General features: G+C 39.0%; 1 protein-coding gene and 2 long non-coding RNA genes across 4 annotated transcripts in view; 2 read left to right on the forward strand and 1 right to left on the reverse strand.

The window, feature by feature from the left end:
* Nucleotides 1-1,373: 1,373 nt before the first annotated feature.
* Nucleotides 1,374-2,288, reverse strand: LOC129780453 (uncharacterized). The gene is made up of 3 exons (XR_008743925.1): nucleotides 2,146-2,288; nucleotides 1,981-2,078; nucleotides 1,374-1,908 (listed from the first exon to the last, which is right to left on the reverse strand). It is a non-coding gene; the product is annotated as an uncharacterized LOC129780453 (long non-coding RNA).
* A 1,167-nt stretch (nucleotides 2,289-3,455) lies between these two features.
* On the forward strand, nucleotides 3,456-4,202 carry LOC129780189 (uncharacterized). Its single transcript, XR_008743859.1, has 3 exons — nucleotides 3,456-3,592; nucleotides 3,651-3,763; nucleotides 3,837-4,202. It is a non-coding gene; the product is annotated as an uncharacterized LOC129780189 (long non-coding RNA).
* A 2,899-nt stretch (nucleotides 4,203-7,101) lies between these two features.
* The window catches only part of LOC129775395 (protein pecanex), a 53,513-nt gene continuing 35,229 nt past the window's right edge, over nucleotides 7,102-25,385 (forward strand). For both annotated transcript variants that reach the window (XM_055780100.1, XM_055780101.1), the window contains exons 1-3: nucleotides 7,102-7,784; nucleotides 18,840-19,009; nucleotides 19,075-21,284. In XM_055780100.1, the coding sequence (XP_055636075.1) occupies nucleotides 7,632-7,784; nucleotides 18,840-19,009; nucleotides 19,075-21,284 (2,533 nt within the window). In that variant the 5' untranslated portion in view covers nucleotides 7,102-7,631. The remainder of the gene's footprint in view (nucleotides 7,785-18,839; nucleotides 19,010-19,074; nucleotides 21,285-25,385) is intronic.

Consider the following 25,385-nt stretch of genomic DNA (forward strand, 5'->3'; position numbering starts at 1 on the left):
TCCCCTAACTGGTCAACGAAGCTCAATGCCGTCAACGCGAATTGAGCTTCGTTTACGAGTCTAAGGGAGCGTGAACGATAATAATTGATTTTCAGGCGGGATGAACACTTTTTTGATTCTAGATGGCTTTCTAGTAAATGAGAAATATTATTCTAACGAATTATTTCTCTCAGTGTAACGATTAATCGATTAATCGAATATTTGAGGCGATTAATCGTATCGAATAACAAACTACTGAAAAGTATTCGATTAGCTGATGAACGATTAATTTTAAAAAATCGGGGATCACTATTACCACCGAAAGACTAACGAGCTGTCTGCGAAAGACTAAGGCCGATTACACATTATCCGGTTTCTGCCGGACCGGTTTCAAAAAGCGCCGCTGGGTTTGGACGGATAACCGGATAACAATGTGAAAGACACCTCATGCTACACAAAAACGTGCATCTCTCACATACACATAGGTGCATTTATTTATACAGTGAATTGACAGGTAAACATTGCCACGGCTTACAGAGACAAGGCTAGCTACTCCGGATCAGTCATTTTTTAGTAACGTCATCTGAGTCGTTGAAGTAAACAGTGTGTTCTTATTTTTTATTTTTCGTGCTTTGTAAGTTTGTGCGTTGATAATATAGTTGATTATATTTAACACCATGAATAATTTGATAAAACATTTATCCACAAAGAACATATTTCTCGGTTTTTTGGAAAGCGAAAGAATCTCTTTTTTGGTCCGATAATGTCATTTTCATAATTTATACACCCGCTCACAGCGCATTGAACCATTTTCGATTTTTCATTTCAGGAACATTTACGCGTAAGTCGGAAAACAAAATACAACTGGCGACTGTTTACACTGACAATTCGGATGACGTCATAAAAAAAATGTTTACTCGCTAAAGAACTAGCCTTGTCTCTGTAAGCCGTGAACATTGCTGCAAATATTCCTGCTACATGCAAGCTGTTTTCGATTTTGATTTTTGTTTGTTCTGAATATACAATCGTTCTAGGAAAAAGATTTATCCAAGAATAAGATTTGGAAGCGCAGGGATCAAAATGGGAGTAAATGGAAGAGTATGTACTAGGGGTACATGGGAACTGCTTACACGACAAGGTCTCTGGCGGAGCTAACGGGAAAGAAGTAAACCGTTTTAACACCATAATAATTCCGCGCAGACTTCTCGCCAAACATTTTTAGTGGCACTCTTGGAGAAATCCAGCCATATACCGGGCGTGTTGACGAAACAATATCTTTTTTTGTGATCTAATCTTTCCTTGGGATGTAAATTTGCAATGATAACCAAATATAAAAAACTTACTTAACAGAAAAACTTGGTTGTCGTAAACAGTATTATAAAAACTAACTCAAGTCCAGTTGCACTGTACTTATCCATATGCCAAATTATTTTATTCCCAAACATACACAAATATCATGATTCATTTCAAACGCGCTGATGCCATATATTTTTACAATAGATTTTTTGCCTACGATAGAATGTGTGTCCATTCATTTATTCTTGAGTGTATTTTTATTTCACTATTGCAGTAATAATCTAAACTAAACTAAAATTAACATCTAAATTTTCCTTCAAACACTATCTCATACTTCCGCAAATCCTCGTCCAGAAACGCGCTTAGCATAAGCCGCAATTTCTCGAGCACGTACTCCCGGGGCAAAGGTCGCTTTGTCGAGTGCATTTCGCATGAACGCACAGCTGTTAATATGCAGATCCTGAGCGGAGAATGTCGAATGAGATATGCCAACCGCTGGATGGTTTCGCTCTGACAGAGCCGATGTTTCGGCGTCGGACAGGGAAACTTCTTGATGACGGAGCACAGATCGGATAGTTTGGGCTTGAGTTCCTCGGCCACATCGTCGTCGATAGCATCCCGGATCAGATCAAACTGTGTGGAGATCCGAATAAAAATATTAGTAGAGAGAGCTATTTTTGGTGTGTCAAATCAACAAAAACTAACCTTCACATTCAGCTCGATAGTCGCTCAAAATCTGCCCTTTGATGAACTTTTTGGAGATTTGAACTCGTTCAGTAGCGATTCCAAATAAGGGAAGTTGACTGTGAACAAAGCAAAAACAGATGTTAATTAAATTACTCGATCAATATGTCGAAAGACACCATCCACCGTTGATTACACAGTCCGTGGCAATATGCTCCATGATGACCTCGTACGTGACCATTGTGACCATTGATTCACTTTGAGCAGAAACTTGCATCGCTGAATTTGTTCCACAGCAGCGAAATAAAAAAGCAAAATTTCGGCATCCATTTCACGTCCGACTTCTGAATTGATTTCAAAAACAACAAACAAACGTCAATAGCTCACACATATTAATCCATGAGACGATAAATTTACTGAATTGTACTCATACTAACACACATGACAAACAACTGTCAATTCGAGTTGATGGTATGGAGCTTCGTGCTTCGTTTTTGGGAAATGATAATGGATTTTCAGGTGCAGTAAACTCGTATACAAAATAAAAATTATGAATGAAAATAAACATTTTCTTCAACAAATATGTTTTTATGTAATAGAGCAATACGTTCTTCCGCAAGTAGTGAAAAAAACCCTGAACAAGAATTGTGTTTGATAGCGATTTCATATTATAATGATGAGTTTTGGTGAAAATATCAGGAAAGTTATACAAAAATAATTAAGTAAGAGTCAGTTCTACGTGTTTTAAGTAATCACATAATACGCAGTAAAAAATTTCATTGAAAATTTAAACAACTTAAAACTGTCTTGAGGTGTAATAATCTTATAGAGAATGATTTGCCTTCCTAAACCGATGTCTCCACCAGACGCCGACACAATACTACTGTCATCGCTTATAATGCTTGTCCGGTCACCAGACATTGCAGTCGCAGTGGACGGCTGCATCACGGCGCCGTAAAGAGGTTGGTACGGTCGAAATTTGCCATTTGGGTTTCAAACCGGTCCGACGGAAGATTATCACACCTCAAGACAGTTTTAAGTTGTTTAAATTTTTAATGAAAATTTTTACTTCATGTTATTTGATTGCTTAAAACCCGTGGTACTGATTTTTCCTTAACCATTTTTATATAATTTTCTTGATATTTTCACTAAAACTCATCATTGTAATATACAATCATTATCAAACACAAATATTGTTCAGGAGGTTTCCCCACATGCAAAAGAACGTATTACTCTCTTACATAAAGAACACTTTATAAGAAGAAGTTAATTTTCATTCATAATTTTTATTTTAAGATATGTGTTTAATGCACCTGAAAACCCATTATCACTATCATTTCCCAAAAGCAGAGCACGAAGCTCGATACCAAAAAAGCGAATTGACAGTTTTTTGTCATGTCTGTTAGTATTAGTACAATTCAGGCAATTTTCCGCCCTATGTATTAAATGTGTGTGTGCTATTGATGTTTGTTTGTTGATTTTGAAATCAATCAGAATTTGCAAGTGATATGGATACCGAAATTTTTATTTCGCTTCTTTATTCAGCTGCTGTGGAACAAGTTCGATGATAAAAGTTTCTGCAAAGGCGCACGAGGACATTATGAAGCATATTGCCGTAGACTGTGTGTGAACGGTGGGTGGTGTTTTTCAACAAATTGAGTTTTTAACTTCTGTTTTTGTTTTGTTCATAGATAAGTTCCTTTATTAGAAATCGCTACTAAATGAGTTCGATGATGACAAACAAATTTCCAAATGGTTCACCAAGGGATAAATTTTGAGCGACTTTATTGAGCTGAATGTGAAGGTCAGTTTTTGATAATTTGAACGCATTAAAAATAGTTCTCCCTCCTAATATTCTTATTCGATATTCCACACAGTTCAACCTGACCCGGAACGCGATCGACGAAGAGGTGTTCGCGACCAAACTGTTCGATCTGTACTCGGTGGTCAAGATGTTCCGCTGCCCAACGCCGATGCTTCGGAATCAACCAGCTGTTGGCATATCTGATTCGGTCATTCTTCACCCAGGATCCGTGTATTGACAGATGTGCCCTAGAGAAGCCGTTTCTGCCCAAGAGGTACGTGCTCGAGGAATTGTGGCATATGCTGAGAGCGTTTCTGGACGAGAATCGCGGAAGCAGCAGTGAGATAGTGTTTGAAGGAAAATTATGTTATTTTGATTGTGAAGATTGTTATTGCAATGGTGGAATAAGAAGACTCTAGAATGGATAGATGGGCACACATTCTCTCGTAGGAAAATTCTAAGATAATCACACACATATCACATATAATTAAGTAGTGCACCTAGGTTATTACGGAATGTTATTATTATTGGTTCATCAAATTCATTACTTTCATATAACCGTGTTTTTGCGACTATTGAAAAAATGTGTGGCTACTGAGCATGTGAAATGAATTATGCTATTTGTGTATGTTTGGAAATAAAACAATTTAGCGTATGGATAAGTACACTGCAACTGGATTGAAGTTAGTTTTGGTAATACTGTTGACGACAACCATATTTTTGTCCAGTAAGTTTGTTTAAGTTCATTCATCATGCAAGTTTACATTGCCGTCGTTATGGGAAACGTTATAGATCCACAAGAGCCCAAGACGAACGTGTGTGCTCTGCGAATTACGGAAAAGTTTCGCGAATGTATTCTGAAATGGGGCGGGGCCGCTCTGATCGCACCTATCGATAAAAACCTAGTCCTGATGCAGGGTACACGTCATCTCCGCGAGATCTGCTCTCACTTTGGCCGTGCTCTTAGAGCTCCAAGAGACGCAAATTTGAAAAGGTTCGTGGTTGCCGCACCAGCTGGAATTACAACATTTTGGGTAGGCTGCATGTAGCAGGAGGATTCGCGTTGACGGCATTGAGCTTTGTTTACCAGTTCAGGGGAGCATAAAAAATAATTGGCTTCCAGGCGGAATGGACATGTTTTTAATATTAAAATTATGAATGAAAATTAACTTTTCCGTATCAAATTAATATTCTATTCAAATAAAAAACACCTTTTCTGCAAGTAGTGGAAAAATCTCATGCGAAAACTGTTTTTGAAGACAACTTTATATTATAATGAAAAGTATTTAAAACTGGCTTCGTGTCTTCTAATCTGATAAAGATTACACTAATTGAGTTTGGGACCCAAATTATGGCCTCTAATTGAAAGTCGCCACCAGACGTCGACACTATTCCATTGTCATCGCGAATTTGCAGCAATGTTTATCTGTCAAATCCACATATAAATAAATGCATGTATGTGTTTGTGAGAGATGTATGGTTTTGTGTAGGGCGAGGTCTCTTTCACATTGTTGTCCGGTTTTCCGTCCAAACCCAGCGGCGCTTTTTGAAACCGGTCCGGCAGAAACCGGATAATGTGTAATCGCCCTAACGAGCTCGAGTCCTCACGGTGCGAGAGTAGAGTAAGAAATGAACGAAAGCAAAGGAAGCGTCATTTATGCATCCATGTTATGCATCCAATATAGGATACGAAAGTTTTCCACTGATGGGAAAAAAAATATTCAGAAGCTTTCCTATTAATCGCGATTGATTGAAAAATCACAAAACCAAATGTATTTGGTTGCAGTGTTATATGGATAGAAAACATTAAAATAAACTCTTTCGCATGAATGTATTTTTCAATTCCCAGGGGAACTGGCAGATTATTTTTCAGCAACGAGAATTCCGCGTGTATATGTGTGTGTGGCGGCCGATGTTTCAAGCGGAACCGTGGCATCATTCTCCTCCTGATGGATTCCCTTCTGGCCTTAGGTGCACATACACGCTCTTGGTGACACCATTCATTAGCGCTTTCATGATAAACGAAAATAGCTTCACAACACAGCGACAACATGCTCCAATCGCTGTTCAATCATAACTGAGGGGGTTTACGAGCGGCGCTCGCTTATATACCGATTGGTGATTTCAATAGCCTGAGGAGGCGATCTGGCGTAGCGGTAACATCCATACCTCTCACGCAGAGATCACGAGTTCAATTCTCACTCCCGACATTCTTCCAAAAATGGAAGTAAAAGTGACGAACCAGCCGAAATGTGTTGAAAATCACTATAATAAAGAAAAAAAAAAAAAATTTCAATAGCCTGTTTGGAAAGCAATTTTAAGACTATTGAAACAAGTTTTTGGATCAAAAAGTAACAAGTATAGAACGCGTAGACATTTTATCTTTCGAATGAAGTGTTTATCATACCATTTTGTTCAGTTGTTTAAGAGCTATTAACGCTCAAAATCTCGGTCTCCGGCGTAACGCTTTCATTTTCGAAACGTAGTCCTACGTCAAAACATACCATTATAATATAAAAACATTATTAGACACAATTTTTGTTGAGGATTGTGTTCCACATGAAAAAACGTGTTACATAGAGTACATATTTAATTTTTGATTTGATTTGATTTGATTTGATATTTAATGAGAAAACATATTTTTTTATTTTTCAAGTTAATTATTCATTCCACATGAGAATCCATTATAATTTACGGTACACAAATCGAATACACGATGCTCAATGCATCCAATACTATTCGCGATGACAGTGAAACAGTGTCGACGTCTAGTGGCGACTTTTAATTAGGGGTTATAATTTGGGACCCAAACTCGTTCATGTAAGCTCTATTAGATTACATGATACGAAGCCAGTTTTCAAAATGTTAAATTTTGAATGAAAACTTTTACATCATGTGATTAAATCACTTGAAACACGTATTTCTGACTATTTTTTAACCATTTGTCTATACATTTCCAACATTGTTACTGAAATTTTTCATTATAATATAAAATTGTCTTCAAAAACAGTTTTCGTATGAGATTTTTTCCCCGCCTGCAAAAAAAAGTGTTTCCGATTAAATAAAATACTAATTTGGTACGGAAAAGTTAATTTCCATTCATAACTTTAATTTTAAAAACGTGTTCTTTCCGCCTGTAAATCAATTATTCACTGACGCTCCCCTAAAATGGTAAACAAAGCTCAATGCCGTCACGCGGATCAATTCAGAATTTCAAAGCAATAATGGAATGAGAAGAGCTTCCGAAACTATTTCATCAGCACTGTCAGACGCAAACTTGTGCGTTTTGTCTGTCAAATAGCCTTCAAATATCGAAAAAGAAGAGAAAAGGAAAATTGTACAATTGTTAAACGAATGAAAGTAGTGTTGTTTGCGAGACCAGAAAATCATGCAAAATTATCCGAAACATTGTGTTTGATCCAGCAAATTGGGCGTGCATCTTGTTCGTGATACTCACGGCTCGAGATTTCGGTATCAGGAGCGAAGAAAATCGTCCCGAGGCGACGGAGTTTAGCGATTAAAGTTCACCGTAACTCGTTGCAGAGAAGAAATTTTTCGCTATTTCAGCACTTCAATATAAGTAATGCCTGTGGAAGTAACTCAAAAGAAGAAGGAAGACGGAAAATGATTTGAAAGTATATTTTCTAGCTAAAAGTTTCTGTCCTAGTGAAGATTGATAGTTTCGAAATGATTGTGTGAAAAAATACATTGAATTAGCTAGTGTCCTTGGTATTTCTCTGTGAGAAAGTGCGAAGATTTTCTCGGTTGGAAGCTGAGGAAAAAACCAACCAGCCAGTCTTTGGGAAATTACATTGCGTAGGAAGAAAGAGCGCAGCGAAACAGAAAATTATGAAATGAACCTTCGGCAATGGGCTCACAGACCTTGGAAATATTGCGACAAGGAGTACTGGCCAGCCTGACCGGCGGTTGGTTCTACGATGTGCACCAGAATGTGTTTTGCAACGCTGTCCATCTATACATCTGGTTGTTCCTGCTTTTCCTTCCCTTCATAGTTTACATGGTAAGAGGCATATCATTACAACGTTGTGTTTACCGTGTCTCGAGACATATAGGCGAGACGCATTTAGATCTGCATTGTCTGGGTTGAATACGTTCGCCGTCAAGTGTATGGGAAGTTTGCGAATTGTTTCGCTCTTTGAGTGGTTTCTTTAAGACAATTTTTTCCGAAGTGTGTGAAGCCCCATTTATCACCCATTTGAGATTGTTGTTCGTGTTCGGCGTAACACGTCTCAATTAGCTAATTGTAATTGTTGTAAATGAAAAAGTGAATGGTATATACCGACACATTCTCTAATAGTTTTCCGCGTTATGAATGGTTTTGGAGTGTTACATTTCTGACAAAATTTGTAGACAAAAATACGTTTTATGTTGATTAAATCATTCTTGAAACATTACAAGAACTATTATTTATTCAGCATCTTTTAAGATCGAGCTCTCTAAATGTGTTAGTGTCACATTATGTCCCCAAATAAAGCTGCCGAGTAGAAACATCTGTTTCTCATTTACCGCAAGGCAACATGTTTTTGCCTAGACCTTGTAATTCCTATCCGTCGCACAAAGCGTGAACTGATTTCGATAAATCGCCGGCATTTAGTTGATATTTCCTCTCTGGGAAATAACTTAAATTTAGCACCATTGTCCATTGGGTTGGGAAATTGTCGTCTTCACTTGATCGCGTTTGATACTTTTTGTTGGAAACAATATAACGAATATACGAAGAATGTTTTAAACAACTGAACTGGAATTTATTTTGGTTTGTTTTATTTATATCGATTAAAAATTCATGGAAAATAGTTTCCTGTTTCGTTTGGTCAATTACAGATCTAATTCTATTCTACAATAATTCTACAGAAATATACACATGATACATATATACTCTTTGAATAATAAATTTACGATGTATGAAAGTTTCTCACAGCTGCCATTGAACAATGTCTGTCCTGTTACATGAAAGTTATTCCAAGGAGTATACAAGTATGCAGTCACCATAGATCAAAACAAGGTTAAGTCACATTAATTAACAAATATGTAATGATTGGGTCTATTTTTTATAAATTCGTGTATTGTTACAGGCTCAGTTACATAGGTTTTAAGGAGCCAAACTCTTAACTATATTTTTCACTAGTATACATAAACAGTTTCTGTTAATTCTACGTTTAATAAGGTAGGAAACCGATTACTCGCGCTCGACTCGGGTTTAGAAGGGCGATGTATTTTCTTCAGAAGTAGGATAGGATACAAGGAGATTCTAAAAATGTTGATTACAGGGCGAACTCGATTATATACAGTCTCTGATTTCTTTTCACTGTATATAATCGAATCCTGTATGCAATCGAGTCAAACAATTTTTTTTTCATTCTTTTTTTTTGTATGTATTTTTTTTTTTGAATATAAAAGAGGAATTTGATTTATGATTCATCCCCTTAAAGTCAGAAAACACCTTTCTCATATGAAAAAAAATTATTTTATCCGGATTCTCTCAAGAGACGATAAACGATCATATTTGTTGGAAAAAATGCTTCTACACATATGTTCGAATTTCAACAATGACAGAGTTATAGACTTTTTTTTTTGTTTCGGACTCTGTTGCCTCAAACTGGCTCTACATTAAAAGGTACGCTATGGAAGACGATTCTGTTGCTTTCATCAGAAAGATGAAAAGATTTAGCACAGTATGTAGCGGTGGAACATCTGAATTAGTGGATTTTAATAACATTTTGGAAGTGAAAAACTTGAAAGTTTATAATTTTTAATGTATCATTATTAATTTTATTCTAAAAAATTATTTTAAACTAGATTGTTTCTATGAACTAGATTGAAGCTCTCTAACCGCTTTACAATTTGTTCTTTGACACCCAACTCCTATCTTACTTAATTTTGCTGCAGCTGAGACGAACCAGCCCAGGAGGCTGAAAGTCTCAAAAATAAAGAATATAAAAAAAAATTTTGCTGCAAATATCGGTATAAACAATTCCTGGTGAAAATTCAAGTAAAATCTTCAAAAATCACGATTTTTACCCCACTGTACATGTAATAGCCACTTAATCTTCATCTTTACGTTGAAAGGTTACATTTTTTCTTGAAATAAGTGATATTTGAATTATAAAAAAAAATTCCAAACTGTATATAATCGAGTCCGACCTGTATTACACTAAATTCTTGTATGTACAATGTACATTTAACTTCGGCATTCGAAGTTAACATGATTTAGATTGACTAGAAATTTTTTGTTAAATAAATCAATTGATGACGACACCCTGATGGTACAAAATGAATGCCCTGGAAAATTTTTTATTTTGGACTTGTCTATACATTTGGACTATATTATATTGTATATATTGGACTATACATGAAAATCTAACTAACCACAAAGTGGAACAAAACAAAATGGTGTTGATGTCTGAATAGAAACATGTGGAATTTGTTTTCCCTGTTTACAGAAAAGACGACCCTTCTACAGAAGCTTTTGATTTTTCAAAGATCGATTCTTTGGTTAAATCGGTACAAACGGTTAGTGGATCGATCCCTACGCCGTTTGGAAAATCGATCTTTTTATGAAGATCGGCCAATCCTAATCGAAGATCATTATTAGAAATTCAACAACTGGTATCTGCCCAGAACTCAATTGACAACGATCCCGTAAAAGCCAAAAGTCTGTTATGTAGTCGAAGCCGATTTTTTAAATTTTAACGTCAGTTCTAAAAAACAATATTTGGCCAGGAATTGTTGTCAACATCTAGTTCGGTGATCTAATGAACCACAGGTACCCCTCAGTAGCTGCCTCTAGTTCTATCTCTATCAGCATTTGTACGGAAGTAAATCGTGGAAGAATCCATCCATATGTTGACTTTATCATTAAAAAATTTGTAGGGTGGTCTTTGGTGAAAATGAAATCGATGTATAATGAAAAATAAATCTACAAAAAGTTTTTTTTCTCTTGTACAAAAGATCGATCCTAAGAAACGAAAGTCGGTATGGAAAAGATTGATCTTCTAAAAATCGATCCAAGATCGCTCAAACCTATCTCCGATCGTTGATAATTCGATGGATTTCCTGCTTCACGGACAGATCAAAATGCAAAGAGAAATTGATATAGTCAGGAAAACAAACACGGTTAGGAATATATAAAGAAGATTCAACCTTCATAGAGATGAATTCATAAATCCAGAGTGAAAATTTAGCTCGATTAGCCGCTCAAAATTACCGACCACCAATGGGTTCATAAACTCACACTGGATGAGTAACCGAAGAGATAGTAAATTGAAACGATCTTTTGGTTGGAGCACGCATACCAAAACCTCGAGATTCATGGTGTATGTTGAGGGCATATATCCCAACGCAATACAGAGACAAACATACTGAATTCGCTCGAGAAACTGTCATACTCAACCACTGAGAGAATAGTTGCTTGACACAGATCTTCACGATGGGCTCCCTTGCCGGTTGTACAGAGAAAGTTTATTCTTCGCTGACATTTTTCACTCAGATACCTAATATGAGCTCACCAAGTACATTTGGAGTGCTCCCGTGGCCGAGTGGTTGACGTCACACATTATCATGCTGGGTGTTCGGGTCGGGGCATTTTTCGTCAAAGAAATTTCTTCCGACCTGCACTGTGGTCACACGTATACTAGAGCTTGTCACTCAGAATACATTCAAAGTGTGTAATTTGGCATATGAAATCTCAACTGAGTATTTGTTTGTTTGTTTCATATTTGTTTATTTATTTGTTATCAACAGGCCTGAACAAGAGTGCCCTAATGATATACTTAAATCTAACTTAAATTCTACCTAATATCTAAGGGCATTAGAAAAAATCCTTTTCAGATGTGAACGGGTCAAGTTAAAATCGTACGAAGTGTACGAGCGCTTGAAAACTCGGCACATACTTGAAACGGGTTCATTATACCCGTAATTAGTGCGTGAAGAGGGGACACAAATGAATGTATGAGAGCGCAAAGTTCGTGTCCTTATATTAAAATTAATTAATTGGAGAAGAGTAGATCAGTCGATGTTTGAGAGGATCAGGTCTGATACGAATATCGCTTTAGCGACGTCTCTACGTAGATTTAGTGAGTCTAGTCCAATTAAATTAGAGCGATCTTCATAATTTGGAAGATTTTAAGGATTGTTCCAAGGCAAATTTCGCAGAGCGAAACGAACGAATTTGCGTTGAATCGCTTCGATTCGCTGAACGCCATTTTGATAATAAGGCGACCATACCACACAAGCATACTCGAGGATTGAGCGGACCAACGCACAATATAGAGACTTTAAACAATGTATGTCCCTGAAATCTTTCGTAACGCGAAAGATGAATCCTAGGACTCTGGATGCTTTACTGGTGATATAAGCTACGTGTTCTTTAAATGTTAACTTAGAATCGAGAATGACGCCAAGATCTTTGATGGCCATAACCCGGTTCACAATGACATTTCGTAATTTATACGGGTAGGCAAAAGCTGAACGTTTCCGCGAAAAGGTGATAATTGAGCATTTTGCTGGATTCAAAATCATCCTGTTGATGTCACACAGAACTATCAGTTCGAAATGTTTGGAAACCGAGCAAAGGCTAGCGATCCCTCTATAGTTAATGACATTTCTTTTGCAACCTTTTTTGAAGACCGGGAAAACAAAAGAATTTGTCCATGCCTTTGGAAAAGTTCCACATGACAGTGATTGGCTGAACAGGAGACTCAGAGGCGACGATAGACTGCTGGAGCACTTTTTGTACACTATAGAAGGGATAGTATAGAAGGGCCATCTGGTCCAGGATTTGTAGAATTTTTGATAACGTGGCAGGCTTCTTGTACTCTGCTAGAACTTATAGCAGCCAATGTGCAAACAGACGGAAGGCAATGTACATTTCTTATAGCTGCATCAATATGATCTTTGTCTAGGGTTTCACTGACGAAAACACTGCTGAATTGTTCCCTAAACAGTGAACAAATGGTATCCCTGTTCGAAGCATCCACATTATTACGTGTCATCACAGTAGGAAGTCCAGACTCTTTCCTCTGTTCATCAACGTACTTCCAGAAATCCTTCGGACTTAGTCGTAGATTATATTGAATACGATTTAAATTAGCTCTAAATAAGGTGTTATTTAACCATTTGTAGTTTTTGTTGGCGACGGAATAACGTTTCCTCCAAAAATCAGTACGGTATTTCGAATATTTCTTCAAAGTGTATCGTTTTTCTTTTCGAAGGCGTTTTAATTGGTAATTTGTCCAAGGTGGGTGAAGAGGATCCTTGGTTGTTTTCTTAGGAACAAACTGATCAATTGCATAGAGGATCACATGGGACATGGATGATGCGACTTCCTCAATATCGCGGCCATTCAGAATATCATTCCAGTTAATGGTTGAGAAGAAACGATTCATCAGTGGGAAATTCGATTTACGATAGTTGAAATGAGTTGATTCGATGGTGTTTGCAAAAACGGGCGGTGACGATTCAAGTAATGATACCAGAAGCGGAGGATGGTGGCGACACATTTTCACTAAAGCGGAGGGAGCTGATGTTACAGTCGCATTGTGGACCATCTCTGAATTAACGAAGCATAGATCGAGAATAAGATTGTTGTGATTCAAGATTCCGTTCATTTGGTACAAATCAGCAGTACTGTATCCGTCCAGTAGACTTTCTGTCATACGGAAATGAAATTCATCATTAATGAAAATAACGGCGCTAACGTTCCTAGTTGGACTTATGCCGTCTCAACGCAGATATTAATTAGAGTCATTTTTATTAGTACTAAGTTGAGATTTCTTATGCCAAATAACACGCCTTGAATGTATTCTAAGTGGCAAGCTCTAGAATGCGCGTGTACCAGTGCAGGTTGGAAAAACTTTCTTTGACGAAAAATCCTCTTGCCAGAAGGGGAATCGTACCCGAACCTCCGGCATGATGATGTGTGACACTAACTACTCGGCCACGGGAGCACTAGCGATGATTCGTACTTTTTTCCAATCATCTGGAACAATATTAGGCTGTCAAAAAAGTCCTGCGGTATTTTTTTTTTATTTTCATTTGTTCATAAAATTAGTTACAATCATCTGTTTTAAGTCAAATATGCGCCGTTTTGTTCGATGACTTGTTCCCAACGAGATGCCAACTTCATAATACCCCTGTTATAGAAGCTCGCTTCCTTATTGGCAAAAAACTCGGATAGCCAATTTTCACAGGCCTCTTTTGTGGCTAACTTCTGACTACCTAGCTCGTTCGCCATGGACAAAAACAGGTGGTAGTCACTTGGTGCAAGATCCGGACTATACGGCGGATGCAAAAGAACCTCCCATCCGAGCTCCCGGAGCTTCTGGCGCGTCACCAAAGAAGTGTGTGGCCTGGTGTTGTCCTGATGGAAGACAATGCGGCCTCTGTTTATCAAAGATGGCCTCTTCTTCATGAGTGCTACCTTCAAGAGGTCCAGTTGTTGGCAGTACAGGTCCGAATTGTGCGTTTGGCCATAGGGAAGCAGCTCATAATAGATTATTCCTTGACAATCCCACCAAACACACAGTAGAACCTTCCTGGCCGTTAATGAGGGCTTGGCCACCGTCTGAGCCGCTTCAGCGGGCTTCGACCACGACCGTTTGCGCTTCACGTTGTCGTAAGTGACCCACTTTTCATCGCCAGTCACCATCCGCTTCAGAAACGGATCGATTTTGTTGCGATTCAGCAGCGATTCACATGCGTCGATACGGTCAAAGATGTTTATTTTGCGTCAACGTGTGTGGCACCCATACATCGAGCTTCTTTGTGAATCCAAGCTTCTTCAAATGGTTAATAACGGTTTGATGACTTATCCCCAGCTCTTGGCCGATGCTACGGCTACTACTATGCCGGTCTTTCTCGGCTAATTCAGCGATTTTGTCGCAATTTTCTACGACAGGCCTTCCGGAGCGTGGCGCATCTTCGACGACCTCTACACCAGAACGAAAACGTTGAAACCATCGTTGTGCGGTGGAAATGGAAACTGTATCGGGTCCATAAACTGCACAAATTTTATTGGCAGCTTGAGATGCATTTTTGCCTTTGTCATAGTAGTACTGTAAAATATGTCGGATTTTCCCTTTATTTTGCTTCATATTTGCGACACTATAACTCACGAACGACTTAACCAAACAAAACACTGTTAAGGACTATAATATAGCGCGCAAAAATACCTTTCCAACAAGCTATAGTATGACTCGATACAATGAATACAACTAGAACTACGCGCTTATAACGACACTCGCGGAAATACCACAGGACTTTTTTGACAGCCTAATATTATGCTTCGGAAACTGATATAAAAAATACAGCAAGCGATGTTCCCCACACCAAGGATGTTTTGAAGTTGAACTTATATTATTTCCAGTCAGTGTGTCTTGTGAGGACATAAGCAATTCAGAAGAGTTCGATCCAGTGGTGATAACAATTTCGATTGGAAAGTGATCACTACCGTTTTGGTTCAGGATTACATTTCACTTTCAATTTAACGATAGTGAATTCGAGCAAAGCGAGAGGTCAAGAGTTAGCACGAGGTTTAGGTACACGTGTTTTTTCTCCAGTGTTCAAGACTGTCATATTGAAGCTGTTACGAAGGTCATATGTCAAAAATTAACGGATGTCGTCGTACTGTTCCCCCAGGCGGTTTCGTGAGGATTGAAGTATCCCAAGATCAACCGTGACCCAGAAAGGAGTGAGCTCATAACAGGAAGCTGCTTGCGGCTTACTTTAACTCTCGGTGGCCAATCAAAGCTGACAATACAGAGGTCTTTGTCTCTGATGTTTGTATGATAATCAACAGCTTCAAGCTCTCCAACATGTGGAGGGTCAATTCTAAAAAATTAGTGAAACTTATTGATCCCCAATAGTATTCCTCCGTATCGGTTATCACGATTCAAGCGTATAATATTAAAATAGTGCAAAGTGATGTCATTTCGCGAAAAGGCCATGTTTCGGACAGAGTCAAAACAACACAATTAATGTTATGAATAAGAAAAATTGAATGTATCCATTTTATGGATAAGACTACGACAATTCCACTGTAAAAGAGTGATATCTCCGACCTCTCTATTTAAATTAGACATCGAGAGAGATAATCATTGCAAGGAGGGGCCATGCTTGCATCAATTGCTGCAAATAAGTATTTAATACGAGGGCAGGTCGATAAGTACCTACAAAAAAAAAACAAAAATGTTGGAAAAGTGGCGGTTTATTTCTCAACATAGTCTCCTTTTAGCTCGATACACTTGACCCAGCGATGCTCCAACTTCTTTAATCTATATGAAAAATACGTTTTCTCGAGATTCGCAAAGTAGGTCTCCGTGGCGGCGATGACCTACTCATTCGACTCAAACATCTGCCCGGCGAGTGACTTTGTCAAGTTTGGAAACAAAAAAAAAGTCGCATGGAGCCAAATTTGGAGAATACGGTAGATGGGGCAGCAGTTCGTAGTGCAATTCGACCAATTTGGCCGTGGCGACGGCGGGATTTCCTTTTTCCCATTTTTTAAAATCCGCCAACACATCCGCTTCCACACAGGGTCAAAACAAAACTGCGAGTCCGATTCGACTGAAATTTTGACAGCCGTTTACAAGAATGTACTACACGATAAGTAATCTCTCTTGCGTTACTGACACCATCGGGCGATGAGGCTAAGTACTTATCGGACCGCTCTCGTACTGGAAGTATTGCGGTAACAATGGTTCTGATGGAGTCGGAAATAATTGAGAACGTGAAAATTTTATCCACGATATCAGAAAACTTTATAAATCCCCATTGGGAAGGTGCGCTTGACAGTAAAACAGGGATGGTTGGGGTTTTTGATGTCCCCTCGAGTGCTGGGTCGTTCGAAAGTGAAATATTTATACGGAAGCCAGGAGGAACATGATCTTGCTTGTCCACTGCACTCGATATTTTAGGTAAGCTAACAGAGGGTATCATGCGTCGGGGATTCCCTTGGAAAATAAACGGTATGTCCTAGTTAGCTGTGTTCGCTTCCATTTCGGCAACGTGGTAAAGACATTGTGTGTGTGTTGAACGGTTGTCGTTGTTGAGCCAGTAGTGAAGCGCCCTTCCGCAAAAGTGCACTTTCGCAAAATAGCGCTTCTGTTTCTCCCAGCGACGCTTATAAGTTTCACATGTCGAGAGCTCATATAGGTTGCCCCTACAACATGGACACTTATGCTCAGTCGCACCGTAGGGTTTGTCCGCAAGTCGCAAAGCGCTGCTTGTTGGCGCAATAAGCTACTGTGTGACCAACTGACCTGCATTTTTGGGCTTCAGTCATTGGCTTTGGCACAAAGAGTCGCACCGGTAGGCTTAATTTGCTCACCATAAAGTAGCCAGGGAGGGCGGAGCCAGCAAAAGTAACTCGAATCGAATCAGACGGCGTAAGTTTCGTTCTCTTACCTTCAGACTTTACTTTACCGAGTTGGCGACTGTCAAAGACTTAGGCTTCCATCGAGAAGCTGCATGAACTTGCCAACTCATTTAATCTTTATAATCTCGCACTTCTGACCCTTTTCAGTTGTTACCCCCCTTCGCCCATTTTTTTACTACATGGTAGGGAATAAACGCGCTATATTCGAGAGTGAAATGCTTAGCAGCAACAATCTCGTTTGTGTGCTTCCGGTTAGTCACGACAACTCACAATTGCATTATCTGAATCACGTTAAGGGCTTTTCCATTTGGTTTTGGTCGGAAGAAAACCCACGGACCAGCTCCAGGTGCATTTTCTAGATAGACTTTGACACGAGGAGTGGTGACAACGGACGGGGAAGTCGAGAACGAGAGTCGAGTAGGAACGAGAACAGAAGGGGGGAGCGAAATCTTTTTTGTTGTATTATTGTAAGAAACCCGGCGATAATAAGGCCATGTGAGAAACAATGCCGATTATACGACGATAAAACAAAAGGTCGCAGCGTCCTCTGTGATAGCCTTTTTTCTCCCGCTGATTGAGACACTGGAACTTTATTTCATCACAGTGCGGATTACGCGCGATACACACAAACGCGCTTGAGTGAAAACAGAAGCACTTCACCTGTCGCGAAACCAATAACAGTATTGTTGTGTGGGTCTTTTTGAACAATAAAAATACTAGAACTTTGCTTTCGTATGTACACTCGACAATGTTTTGACTCGGTGTAACTTCGTGAAAAATCAACGCATATCGATGGGATACGCATCATTTTGAGGCTACAATTATTCTATTAGAATATTCTACGTACATATTTTTATCTTGGTGTGTGTAGGTGTAGTGGGCAACAATATCAGGAAGAAATGAAAAATCGATTTTTCTCTGTTTTTTCAAAGATTTTCTGGACTAACACAATTTTTTGTTACTCAACTCAATAGAAAATCCGATGAACCATATCAACCAGCTTTCATTTGATTCCTAGAACGTTCCTGTAGGACCTTCCCATACAGAGATATTTCAGTTTGAATGAAAAATTACCCCTTCGTCTTTGATGATGAATTATTCAATAAACAACGATCGCATCGTAAATCGAAAGGCAGTTTTGAAAATTCCAATAAATTCTGCACATGGATAATTTGTTACTTTGACGAAAAAAAAATTATTTAGTTTTTTTGCATCAATTTAAAAAAAAGTGCCAAAAACAGGATTTTTGTTTGTGCTTTACAAAATCTACTGCAGTTCTGCAAATATCGCACTCTACGAAAAAATTAGAGGAACAGAGTGCGAAGTCGGAAATACGTTCAGCCATTTTCTCTAGCCGATGTTTGGAGCAAATTAGAAGAGCATTTATTCGCAAATCGTACCAGAAGTACAAAATCCTACGCGACTCTCGAACGATTCGTAACTTTCGTTTTCCAAACTCTAAAAAATCGGCTAGAAAAAACGGTTGAACGTATTTCTGACTTCGCACTCTGTTTCTCAAATTTTTTCGTCGAGTGTATTTAGATTCTTGCAAAATTCTTCGTAGAATCGGAAGGTTTTCAATATATTAATGTGCTCTTATACTGCATTTCTCCTATCAACAAATGATATGTCGAAAAATCTTAGTTTATTCAATAAAAAAAACTGTCAATCACATCTTTTCAGTACTTTCCTACCACGGTGCTGGTATGGAGCCTATACTGCGTATTGATTGCCGTCATCATAAGTTTCTTCAAGTTTGTCAATGTGGCCCTGCATCGAATGTACGACAAGGCGCGGACAATGTCCGATACGAACCTGAAGAAGCCGGTGAAAGCTCCCCGTGAGACTTCCGGGTAAGTCAAAAACTCGTCTATTACGAAACCCAAACCGTAACTCTGTGTTCAATTTCATTTTCCAGCGATGATGATGCCGGCATTGAGATGCAAATTCTCGGGACGGTGGAAGTGATGGAAACTCCACCCGTCAACATGTCATCGCGAACCTCAGTCGAGCGTCATAGTGATGAGATAAGCTGTGCCAACAGTGCTGTTTCCATCGATTACCAGGAGCAGGTTACGAGTACGATCGACTTGAAGGTTGATGTTCATCGGAAGAATAGTTCCGAATCTAGCGATAGTAACAATGGCACCAGTGGAGATGCGGCCGCCCGACCCAGTGGAGGAAACTTTCCGAAAGCGGTCGCTCTCGCGTCCACGGTGCAAACACAATCGGCGGAGATTTGCAGTACGGCAACACACAAACGTTCTCTAAGTACGCCAAATCAAGGTAAATCACAAAACCTCGGAACAGACTGCCAAGAAGAACCCAGGGAGAAGGACGCCATTGATGGCGAAGAAGGAGCTGTCGGGGGTGAATCGTCTAAAGGTAGTGGGAAGAAAAGTGCTACACTTCGGAGGCACCAGTATAAATCGAAGCGAAAACAGCGCTTCATGAACACTCAACTTCAGAGGCAAATATCCTTGGACTCGGAGAAGATTGGAATGGGCATTGTATTTGCCGATGAGGGTGCCGCGGGAGGCGTTCAACTTCAGAGACATCTGAGCTCTGAGGACCAAAACAACAAATCAAACACGTCTTTATTTCATCACCACCATCATCATCATCATTTGCTAACGCTACAGAATCTCGATCCCGATATGTACATGGATCATAGCTACACAAAATCGGCCGTTCAATTAGCGGTTGAAAATATTCCCGGAGAAACAACGAGTAAAATATACTTGCTACAGCAATCAACTCCGATCCGGCGTGACTCTAATAGCACGATGTCGGCTATTCAGCTGCCTACCATTGTGGGGAACGCATCCGGTAAAAATAGACGTCATTCCAATGCAAACTCGAATGCTAACGCAGGTGTTCGACCACTGCCACGATCTCTCACATCTGTTCGGCGTATCAAAAGCGCAGCCCTGGAAACCTGCAGTCCCTCGTCGATATCAAATCTAGCGCCTACCCACCCAAACAGTGTTGAAGTAATAGGAGGGCAAACACTCAGAAATCCGCAGCATACGGTGATTCCTCCACCTAGCAAATGCCTCTCACGAAACCCACATCTCAATCTATTTCCCAAATCAAACGGAGGTAGTGCTTCCGGACTAGTAGTGTTAACTGCAGCTGCCGTTAATACCAATGCCTCGAATAACGACCCAGTATATCCGATAGCGGAGCAAGCCGACGAGAGCACTCCAGTGAAGAACCAAGCAGGGAATGTTGAATTGTTTGAACTTAGTTTCGATTCGGATAACGCCCGTGAGGGCGATGATGATGAAGACGACGACGACGACGAGGATGACGAAGGTGATGATGACAATGATGATGACGATGATGAAGACATTATCGATAGACTCCGAGGGGGAGTGAGCGAAGACGAAAGCGTTCACACCATTCACACCCATATCCATCGACATCACCATCACCACCATCAGATCCCGACAGTCGATGTGAGCCGGCAAACCTCTCTACAAAACTCCCAACAATCGAATCCTCCCTCGCATTCTCAAACGTCTCACCCGATTGAATGCGAACATGACGATCAGGACACCGAATCTGATCTTGATCAACCCACGTTGCACTCAACCGATTCGGATACGGAAAACAACGCTGGCTCTCGGTCACCCTTGCTCGAGCCGCGCAACCGAGCGCCGCTTGTGATTGTGGAGGCAAAAAATTCGTCGTGCATTATTCCTTTGTCAAGCACGGTGGAAGCGGGGATAGCGTCAATGAAGCTGTCAAAATCGGGGGATAAAATGAAAAAATCTTCTACCCTCACAATGGAAGATTCGCCGATAAAACAGGGGTTCGAGGAGAACGGTGGACCTTCGTCCAGTGACTGGGAGCAGGCAAGTGCGAGCTCGAAGGATATGTTAATCACGAAAGAAAGGTCCAGTAAAACAGGCGGAGATGGTGATGCTGTGGATGGAATTCGTGTCGGGAATGCAAAGGAAGTAGACACAAGGGCAGGCGCAAGCGGTCAGAACAAGAATCAACCATGGTTCGAGTATAGTTATGATGTTACTGTAGATGGAGATTGTTCGACCGCTGATGATGGACAGAAACAGAAAAGTGATAGTGGTGGCAAACAAATTGAGAGAGAAAAAAGTGGATCACGTAAGTCAATAATTAAAATTACAATCTCAGGGTGTCGACTACCTGAAAAAATCTTGAAAATAAAAATAATGCTAGGGAGAATCAGGGAATTTCGTCGCCAATCAGGGTAAAAATGCAATTTCACTGATTCGAGTTTTGATTACTGTAGTAATTAGAAAGCTAATGATACCAAAACAATTGCATTTGACTTATTTGACTCTATGTAGGTTTTTTTTCGGTGTGATGTGGATAAAGTTAGTCCTTCAGAAGGATAAATAAAGCAAAACTAGACAGCTTCTACGTTCGCGCTGTTTTTGTTCGTAAGGTAAATGATGTTGGTTTGTCCGATTTTGGGTGTTTTCGCGCAACTAGTAAATGTAGATCGATTTTTCTTCATGAAAATTATATGTAATCAAGTTTGGGTTTGGGAGTTTGTATTTGTTTAAAAGTCCCATGTCTCCAGTCGCTAATAATGCCATAAGACGTTCAAATTGTTCAAATTTTTATGTTTTTAACGATTTTCTTCAAAGAGAAATAATGATCATGGTTTGTCCACCTCTGATCATGATCATTGTCCGGTTTTTGAAATCACCATTTTTGAATGAAAAAATCAAATTATCATGAAGATGTTGCATTTCTCATTGCTTGAGTTTACAGTCATCATATTGATCCATTCATAATTTAGGTTCTCTTCAGAATATTGCCTTGGGCATTTTAATGGTGAACAGCAAAACAAAACAAACAAACTGCAGCGTTGGTATCGATGCAGAAGAAGCTGAAAAAGGGTTGGATGCAGCTAGGAAGTTGACCTTCAAATCGATTTGTCGTGATTTCTATATTGAACTCGTGAAGCATAACTGGGTTCTTGATAAACCCTCAAAATTCCGTCAAACTACCAAACCTTTGAGGCGCAATTTTCCTCAATTCGTTGAAGCAGGTAAAAGACAAGGCTTGGATGATGAATCCAGGCTACTCAAGCCGAAACTTATGGGGCAAAAATTGAGTGACTCATATATAACTTGGGCCCAGCTGTTGGATGCCAAAAACGTGATGGGAAATTTTTGCATCCATTGTTAAAGTCGTTTGTAAGACATTTTTTGATAATCGTCATCAAAGTGTGTTGAATGAATATTTTCGCTTTACCAACAAAACAAAGTCCGGAAATCGGTTGGCTCCCACAATTATTGACTCTATTTTGAAAGCGAAGAACTATGTATCGGCTCGAGGAGGAGCGTCGAGGATGAATTTGAAGAAAAATTTGAAGGTAAAGTTCAACAAAACCATTTATTTTTAAAAAACGAAAATAAAGCTTATTTAAGGACATTTTCGAATTGACCACCCCTTTTTTCGATAACGCGTTTTAAACGGTGAACAACATTTTTCATGCACAACTCTAACATTACGACTTCGATACTGTTGAAAATCCGAGTTATTTCTTCTTTAAGTTCCTCCAAATTTTGTGGCTTATTGACACGGCAACGGTCCTTCACGTACCCCCAGAGGAAGTGATCGACGACGAACAATGTTGAAATTCTTACCATGAAAGGACAAAGTTCCATTAAGGTTTCGGTTGCTCGAGTAATACGATTTCACTAAAAATACACGTTCTTGTAAATTGAACGAGTAGCCGTCCCGAAGTGTGGAATGCAGTGTTACCATCGACAGAGTGAAAAAAAATTATAAGGAGCTATTCGAGCTTTTTTTGTGTGAGCGTTTAATCTGAAAGATCCTGTACAATTCAGAGGAGAACAACATTTCTATTATTTATTTTGTTGTATCGACACGACTCTAACAACCCATAAATAAGAAAAATAAGTTTAAAGTGAAAAAAACCTTTATTTTCATTATTTTCCCCCAACTTTTCGATACAGATTTTTTGTCTAAAAATACAGATGTACAGATTTTTTCAGAAAATTTTACAGAATTAAATGTGGCAACCCTGATCTCTAGCATCAGATCAACTTGTAGTTTTCGAAGAGGGCCTGAGAAATACATTTTTGGACAAACTGTATAGCTGTATAGCTGCATTTTTTGGGTGGGGAAATGCAAAAAAATGCATCAAAAACATCGTGCGATTTTTTTGTGTGGCATTTGGAAAAAAAGTCATCGGTAATTTTTTTTCTATCTTTGATTTGTATTTCATCGCTCTAGGGACTATGTCAGCTAATTCCCATTCTCATGTTTAGTTTTGTATGTTTTATGGTGTCAGTAGGAGCTTATTGAAAGGAGCAAGCAGTTGTTTTTATGATCTGCGCAAGTGAATAGGCTGCTTATTAAAGTGAAAAAAGGAAATCGAATGCTGATCACGAATGGAATCATCAGGATTTGGGTTATTTTCTTAAGGAAACTTTTTATATTCGCATAAAAAAAGTTTTTTTTCTAATTGTGTAGCGAACACTATTTTTTGAGCTACTGGTGAAGTTTAGTACGATTTTTTTATGCGGTCCCATCCCCCGCACAAAAACAGGTTTGTCTGTAATCAGATGCAAGATTTCATCAAAGCAACGATGAAAGTGTCACCCATACTGGGACCATTCGTTAATTGGAAAATCAACCCAATTATCTAATTTTACCTGGTAACTGGACTGCAAAAGCAATACTTCAAATTGAAGATGTCGTCTATTATTGATACCTAACTGCTTTGCAGAGCAGTTGATGAACGCCTGGTTAAAGATAGATCCAGTTGAAGAAAGTCCAGTTAGCGAATGACTGCTGTATACGACGGGGTGACGGACGTGTTAAGAGGGTGTCTTCCGGGAAGCCACAACACGGACAATTTTACAGCGAAAAATGATAACAATACTAGGGAGATGGCAACGATTATCATGCGGAGACTAACTGAGACCGACATTATATCGGATCGCAAAAATAAAACCAAATGAAATATTAAAAATCTTCATGACTCATATTCATAATTCTCAATGATTGAATTACTTCTGTACTAGATTGAGCAGTAGAAACAACACGACTTTAGCTCGAATTATCCAAAAAACTGAATATTGATTTAACAAACGAACGAGATTCGCCTGAAAAAAGTGACGATTGGGAGGCAGATGAAAAAGCGCATTCGTACGAAAACTAGAATTGTTCGAATTGTTCAACTTTCGAAAGTTTGAATGGATGGATTCGATTCGTGCGAAAACAAGAATACAAATGGGGCATACTTTCGAACGTTTTCTATTCGTTCAAAAACAAGAATAAGGGCGATTATATTCATTAGGTGTACAACAATCTTCAAGATCCAATTTGTCACTTTAAACTTGGAAGATTGAAGTCACCAAGCAGGAAGAGCACGTGAAGATATTATCGACACCGATTGTACTTACGCATCGATCAATGCAACATCTCGAGTACGATCAGGAGGGATATATACTGCGCAGAGATACAGCTTCCTACTTTCTAGTTTATCCACACTTGTTCGACACAGAACCATGCGGCTTCTTTAATTAGCTTTAGTCGTCGGTGGACAACTATGAGAACACCACCCCCGGATGACTTTGTGTTGTTGAATATGTCTCGGTCCGTGCGGAGGGCCCACAAACTTTATTAGACTGAGTGCGAACACGCGAGACGATACTCGTTGAGGAGGGTGTTGATACCACCAACGTTCTGACAGTACGCATGTAGCTCAGTATGTGGGTACCATGAAGTATCCATATACCATTCAGCTAAGACAATATTTAACATTTGGGTACTCTAAAAATAACTGCTTGCGTTAATTAGTGTTCCTTATACAAATAATCAAATTTTCAAAACAATAAATCGTTTTAAATAGTAGGTTTGACGATGTTCTACGTTGTAAATAAATGAAATGAGTTGAAATCCATAATAGAATGAATAACAGTAGTAATATGTCGTTTATTTATTGGCAACACAGCATGTGATGAAGATGCTTCACTGGATTTCTAAATAAGACCTGAGTAATTAACAACATCGAGATCTAATGGATACAATCCACATCGCCGGAAACCGTTGATCAATGTCGATTGTAATGTCAAAATGTTATGATCATAAACAGAGAATAACTATTTTTTCACCTATATGGAAAATGAGTTCTTTTAGGTTGCGAAAATATATATAAAAAAGTCTGTTCATCAAAAATAAGCACATAAGTTAAATCTA

The sequence above is a fragment of the Toxorhynchites rutilus genome, chromosome 3 (assembly GCF_029784135.1).
Source record: "Toxorhynchites rutilus septentrionalis strain SRP chromosome 3, ASM2978413v1, whole genome shotgun sequence".
Classification (NCBI taxonomy): Eukaryota; Metazoa; Arthropoda; class Insecta; order Diptera; family Culicidae; genus Toxorhynchites; species Toxorhynchites rutilus.